The 7134-nt window shown below is 42.9% G+C and overlaps 1 protein-coding gene across 4 annotated transcripts in view; it reads right to left on the reverse strand.

Moving 5' to 3' along the window:
• The window catches only part of UPF3A (UPF3A, regulator of nonsense mediated mRNA decay), a 29809-nt gene that overhangs the window by 18174 nt on the left and 4501 nt on the right, over positions 1-7134 (reverse strand). For all 4 annotated transcript variants that reach the window (XM_023519200.1, XM_023519199.1, XM_023519198.1 and 1 more), the window contains exons 4-5: positions 3413-3511; positions 3188-3298 (exon numbers count right to left, since the gene is read on the reverse strand). In XM_023519200.1, coding sequence (XP_023374968.1) covers positions 3188-3298; positions 3413-3511 — 210 coding nt within the window. The remainder of the gene's footprint in view (positions 1-3187; positions 3299-3412; positions 3512-7134) is intronic.

Raw genomic sequence — 7134 nt, forward strand, 5'->3', positions numbered from 1 at the left:
CATCATTGTTGTTTGGCGGGCCCAGGCTGGGGATTCGAACCCGCCACCTTAGGTGTATGTGGCTGGCACCTTAGCCACTTGAGCCACAGGCACCGAGCCTTTCAGACAATGTTTTAATCAGCTTGAATTTTCCTGTAATGTCTTATAATATACACTCCATACAATCAAGGTGACACAGAGAACTTAGAAAATGTCTCCACATGGCACTGCTGGTACTACTAAACAAAAAAGCACCAACTACCTGAATGAAAGTTTCCATAAACTCTAAATTAATCCTTGCCTTTTGGGCCCTGGCTGCCAGTCTGACCTGGGCACTCAGGCTGCAGGCCCCATGCACTTCGGTGATGGCAGATTTTGAGGACATAGATGGGAAGTGGAAGATGGTCTGGGCCTGCTCTACAGGTCTTTAAGGACCCCGATCAAATGGGCCTGGAACGAATCCCTGGATGTGACTGAAAAATGCCATGACATTTCTGAAATTCTGAGGATTAGGAACTAACAGGAATTACAGGAAAGCCTTTGGCCAGGGACTCCTAATTTGATACCTTAACATCATGTAACAAACAGCCTTGTGAACAGAGCTCCACCCCAGGCCAGAGACCATAGAGAAGAGCTGATGAGGATACAGACAGAGTGGCCATGGAGAACTCACTCTCCCCAGGTGTCTCCTATGCTGACCACAAACTCTGGCATAGAGTGAGTACAGCTGATTGGCTAAACTAAAAGGTCATTCTTCTGTAAGGGGCAAATTGTGTCGAATGACCATAGTTCTGCTCTGCTCTGTGGAAGGCCCCTCAGCCAGGAGCAGAGAAGACTACTACCTTTGATGACTTGACAGACTATGAGGGTGGGGAGGCTGACTCCAGACTTCGCCTGCCTTTCCTCCTCTCCTACAAAACAACTGCCCTGCTACCCACAGAATTCACAAGAAGGGTATAAAAGTATATTCCTCACCAGATAGAGTAAGCACAAACTTGTAGCAGAATGCTGATTTACTTGAGAGTCACACGCCTGCACACAGGCACTGTGCTGTATACTTTACATTGAATATCTCAGAGACTTACGAGGCAACAGCTGCAGGATGGCTGTGGGGCCAAGGCTCCGTGGCTGGTAAGGACCTGCACATGCACCGCACAAGCTCAACGCCAGAGGCCCTGTCACTGACATTGACTAAAATTTCCACCAAACCCTCATTTAGACTCATTCTAAAGAACCCACTGAAGGCCAAAAGCTAAAAAAAGAAAAACGCAGTTTGCTAAGAAGTGCCCAATTAAGACTCAAATTTCAGTGTCTGGAAAGAGGAATCAGAAATAGGCTCCCAGCCTAGTCCTGGGATGAGGAGCTGTACCCATGAAGGCACATTTGTCCCTCGGTTGGTGTTTATGACAGGCCAACTGTGCAGCAGGCACTGAGGGAGGCCCTGCTACACACAGGACACACACATCAGCAGGAATGCAGGCCCAATGTGCTGCCAGAATGGCCCTAAAGTGACAGCTGCTACACAAGAGAACATTTAAAACCAAGTGAGAAAGAAATGGGAAGGGCAGAAGGCAAGCTCTGTGAAAAACATCAAACCTGATTTTTCCAGCTCTTCTTAAATTAAACTTGTTCTAAAGTGAGTCTGGGTTGTGACCAACACGGACCCCACCTACCCACATGTGCAACCTGCTCCAGTCAGATCCTGGAGCAGTATTCTTCCTATTCCCTCATGCACCAACCTCATCTGTCCGTCAGCCCTGCCCAATCTACATCTGCCAGCCCTGCCTTAAGCAGCCCTCCCCGGAGGATAGTAAACAGCTCCTGACCAGTGACCCTGCCTCTGGTGACCATAGTCTATTCTGAGTGGAGCAGCTAGAATGATGGGAACACGTCCAGTCCACCCATTGGCACAACATGGCTTCCTGCTCTGCACACATGCTGGCCACACGTGCCAGCCACACGAGACTGTGCCCTGCCCTACAAAAGCTTCAGGCCCCAGCCTGCATCTGCAGCTCCTCCCTCCTCTGCTCAGCACAGCTGGTGCTACCATCTCAGCACAGCCCAGTTATAGTTTGAAAGGTGTTTCCTGGCTACTCTCTATCCCATTATTTCACATCATACATCTGCAGCACTCACCACAAACTGAAATGCTCTGGCTGTACTATTTCTGCCACGTTTACTGTCTGTCATACCCACTAGAAGGGAGAAGCCTCTCACACCCTGTTTACCATTCTGTCTCTCACAGGAGCTGAGTCAGTACCCAAGTAACATATCCTCAGCACATTTCAATATTTACTTTTGTGATTAAAAATCCTTGGGGCCACATATTAAACCAACTGGTATGAAACATTAAAACTTCATTAACAGGCTAATGATGAACATTAATGCACTATTTCAATACCATTAACCTTTCTTATTAATTTGTTCAACAAACATTTACTTGGTTCTTGAACTTCTCTCTGCTACATCTACAAAGATGAAAATATAATTCTGTCAGGGAAGTGGAAAGATGAAACAAGAGAGTAGTTTATGTGAGGGGAAATCAACAAAAAAGAAGATAAATTAGAAACAGTCTGTCATGTCCGCGAGTCTTGATGGGTATTTCTGGCCCTGAGCAGCAACTGAAAGGGGAGAGACTCTGCCCGTCAGTTTTTGGGAAATTGCTACAAAGGCTGGATTCAATCAGGTTCTGTCCTATGCCTGGGTTTACAAGCTCCATGAGTTTGCTTGGCTTGCTCAGGGGACTTGAAATTTTCTTTGAGCAGGAGGATAATTTCACACCTGAACAGCCTCACTGCTGTGGGCCCCAGAGGCTCTCTGCAAAGAGTATGGTGCTCCTTCCTGGACATGTACAGAGTGCTTATCTGTCTTTCCCACTGCTCACTCTGAAGCACCACAACTTAAAACAAAATGACCATAACTAAAAAATCAGGTGCTCGCCATCAACAAATCTTCAGAGATATTTCCCCAAGCTGCTACTTTGCCATTCCGTTGTCAAAATTGGAAAATAATCCAAATTTCTGCCAAATCTGTAACAAGTTTCAATTTTTATCATAAAAAGAAATAAATCATACTCTATAAATTAGCGATTCTCAACCTGTGGGTCGCGACCCACGGGAACTGTGTTAAAGGGCCATGGCATTAGGAAGGTTGAGAACCACTGCTATAAATAAATATCTCAATAAAAAAAGAGATGAGCAAAACAGACCAATGAGTTCTCTCGTTTTTGCCTCTATCTCTCCCAGGAGAGTTTCAGGGTTGGCAATGGCCTTCTCTTCCTCCACACAATAAGTTTCTAAAAACTTCTTATATTCTGGATCTGTAAATTTAAGAAAATAAGAAGAAAATAAACATCATCTTCTCTAATGACAGCAGAAGAATTATATTTGACTTAACCTGGTAGGTCATAACTGACCATTTAGAAAGAACTTACCATCTTCGATGCTCCCGGTCTTGGCATCTTTTTTCTTAGGCTTCTTTTTGGCTATCTTCTGGAACGGAGCAAACTCTACCACAGCAGGATATTCCAGACCTTTAACAGGAAACATAATCCAAACCATTTTAAAATCTATTACATTCACTTCAGAAAATTATGATCTAGCTTACTTAAAGATTAGGAATAATGACGATTATGTTTTACTGCTGCTTAAACTATAATTTAATCATATTTTCCAGCACCTATAACCTCAGCATGTCAAACTCAAGATTTAAACAAAATATGAACTGGTGACAGGGAGAAGTCATCATGTGGTGGTGGTGGAACTAAATATATTCAAAAATCCATGTAACTGTTCACTTTTAAAGGGCAAATTTTACCATATGCAATTTATACCTCAATAAACCTGACCTTTCCACCCCCTACTAAATTATCATTGGGATACCTTTAAATAATCAGGTTTAAACTTTTTGATTTTAAGTGGTTCTCAATCTGTTAAATAAGCTAAAAAAATTACTTTGCTTAGAAGAGATCCATAGCTAAAAGCAGGCTTCAAAGGGGATATACAACATTCTAGGTAAGATTTGCTTCACATAAAAAAGTTGAGAATGGAAATCACTGGAAATTGATTTTGTAGTCATGGCGGGGAGGGACAAACATACAGAGAAATATCCACTAAGAGAACCTGCTATGTGCTTTATGAACAAATGGAATACTTCTACCTCAGTACCAGACCCACTGAGTAACCACTTTTAAACTTCTAAGTTATGGTCGGGTAACCATAACAGTATAAATCTCACTTATCTGGAAGACATTTTTGTGTCAACTTCAACTATGCAGAATAAAGTCAAGATTCAAGAGAAAAGCAAGACACTGAACTGCAGGAAAAATGTCCACTCACTGCTGCATCCCCAATGCCTGGTATGTGACAGGCACCTACTGGGTGGCCAACAACACACTCTCTGATTTCAAAACTTATTACAAAGCTACAGTAATTAAACAGCATGGTACTGGCATAAAGATAGACACATATACCAATGGAATAGAATAAATAACATAGAAGACCCTTATAATATGGTCAAATTATTTTCCACAAAGATACCAGAAGCATTCACTGGGGAAAAGGCAGTGATTTCACAGTGATGGGAAAACTAGGTATCTACATGCAAAAAACTGAAACTGAACCCTTCCCTAATAGCATACACAAAAAATTAACTCTAAACAAATCAAATGTAAGCATAAGACTCAGAACTATAAAACACTTAGAAAAAACCATAGAAGAAAACCTCCATAATATTGGGTGTGGCAATGATTTCTTAGCTATGATATCAAAAGCACAAGTAATTGAAGTAAATATAAACAGAACTACATCAAAATTAAAAACTTCTAACAAGAAGTGGCCAGTAATTAAAATACACAATCAAAAGAGCGAAAAGGCAACCTATGTAACTGGTGGAAATATTCGCAAGTCATATATCCAATTTAGGGGTTAATATCCAGAATGTACAGAGAACTCCTACCATTCAACAAACAACCCAACTAAAAAATGGGCAAATGACTTGAATAGATATTTCTCCAAAGATGGTATGAAAATGGCCAACAAGCACATGAAAAGATGCTCGACATCAAAAGTCACTAGCAAAATGCAAATCTTAAACCACAACGAGATATCACTTAAAACCCACTAAATTGGCTATAGTGAGGATGTGGAGTGCTTGGAACCCTTATGTACTCTGGCAGGAACATGAAATGGTGCCACTGATGTGGAAATCAGTATAGTAATAGATTTTCTTATACTTATTTTGTCAGTACTTTTAAAAAGTTTAAAAAAAAAGCAATAGAATACATTACTGGATAAATCAGCACAAATGTCTAATACAGCGGTTCTCAACCTGTGCATCACGACCCCTTTTGTCCATTTGTAACAACGTGGCAATTAGGAAGGCTGAGAACCACTGGTGTAATAGTTCAAGAAATAAACTTGATTTCACTCATAGGAAATGTCTTGGCCCAGGACATAGTCATTCTTTATCCTTTCTACTTTGTTACCCCTGAGTGGAGAAAAAAATATTTCAGTACTAGGCATAGGGTGGAGGGTGAAAAAGTTCGCTAGCAATGAGAAGAGAGGGCAGAAAACAATGCATACAGCTGTGAGGTACACAAATTGACAACAGTGGAAACAACAGTAAAGAGAACAGTGGGAGGGCTAAAATAGCAAACTAGAGATATCTCTACACCAGCCACTCTTGGTGAGATTGGGGCAAGCAGACTCCAGCCACTTCTTGTTAGATTGTCCCACCCAAAAACATCATACCAGGGGCACAGTGAGACAGTGGGGCACTCCAGGAGCCAAGGACGAGGTTAGGAGCAGAGGAAGACTGGCACAGAAGACATGTACCTAGGTATATACAGAAGCCAGCTGGTCTTCGGTGGAGGGGTGAAGACAGGGAAGACCAGTCCTGCTGCTTTTTTGGAGTTGGGAGCTTTGACAGAGCACCCTCAGGAGGACCTGAGTGAACTTAAATGGTGCCGAGCTTTGAGACCAGCAGAACACCACCATTGTGGGCGGGCCACAAGAGAGGAACAGTTCCCAGAGTCCCAGCGCGCAGCTGGCTCTGGTGCGGCTGCTAAACTCAGGGAGCCACCCCTGGGAAGAGTCGGGTGGGTCCCACACTCCTGGGAAAGCCCCACTGTGACCAAAGGCACTAGTTGGAAGGTCCAGGTACTTTCCAAGATGCCTGGCATGAGTGACCACAATCTGACTGAGGTCAAATAAATCAGGAAGATAGGACCAGGCTCCATGGCAACAGATAGTGGCTTCCTGTCCCCGTCTTATACAGCAGAAGCAGCAGGTGTGTTTTGTGTCTCCTAACCCCAGAAGGCATCCAAATGGGGGTAAGAGAGGGCAAACTCTCACTCTTTGCAGATGATATGATCTTATACTTAGAAAACCCCAGAGACTCAATCATAAGACTTTTGGAAATGATCAACAAATACAACAACATCTCAGAGTAGGCCAGGCGCAGTGGCTAATGCCTGTAATCCTAGCACTGTGGGAGGCTAAGGCAGGTAGACTGACTGACCTTAGGAGTTCGAGACCAGCATGAGCAAGAGTGAGACCCAGTCTCTAAAAACTAGCCTGGTGTCATAAGGAGTACCTCTAGTCCCAGCAACTTGGGAGGCTGAGGAGGATCACCTGAGCCCAAGAGTTTGAGGTTGCTGTGAGCTAGGATAATGTCACTCTACCCAAAGTGAGACTCTATCTCAAAAAAAAAAAAAGAAAAAAGTCTCAGGGTATAAATTTTTGTACTGTTGTGGCCTTTGTATACATCACAACAGTCAAGTTGAAAAGCAAAGTAAGGACACAATACCCTTCACAGTAGGTAGCTTCAGAGAAAATGAAATACCTCAGAATATACCTAACAAGAAAAAGTTCGCTAGCAATGAGAAGAGAGGGCAGAGGTAGCTTCAGAGAAAATGAAATACCTCAGAATTTGTGTACCTCACAGCTGTATGCATTGTTTTCTGCCCTCTCTTCTCATTGCTAGCGAACTTTTTCTTTGTAAAAGATCTTTACAAAGACAATGATGAAACCCTAAGGAAAGAAACAGAAGAGGACATTTACAAATGGAAGAACATACCATGATCTTGTCTGGGAAGAATCAGCATTGTTAAAATGTCTGTACTGGCTCGGCGCCTGTGGCTCAAGTGGCTAAGGC

This window comes from Otolemur garnettii, unplaced genomic scaffold, assembly GCF_000181295.1.
Source record: "Otolemur garnettii isolate 467f Iridium unplaced genomic scaffold, OtoGar3 scaffold00161, whole genome shotgun sequence".
In the NCBI taxonomy this organism is placed as follows: domain Eukaryota; kingdom Metazoa; phylum Chordata; class Mammalia; order Primates; family Galagidae; genus Otolemur; species Otolemur garnettii.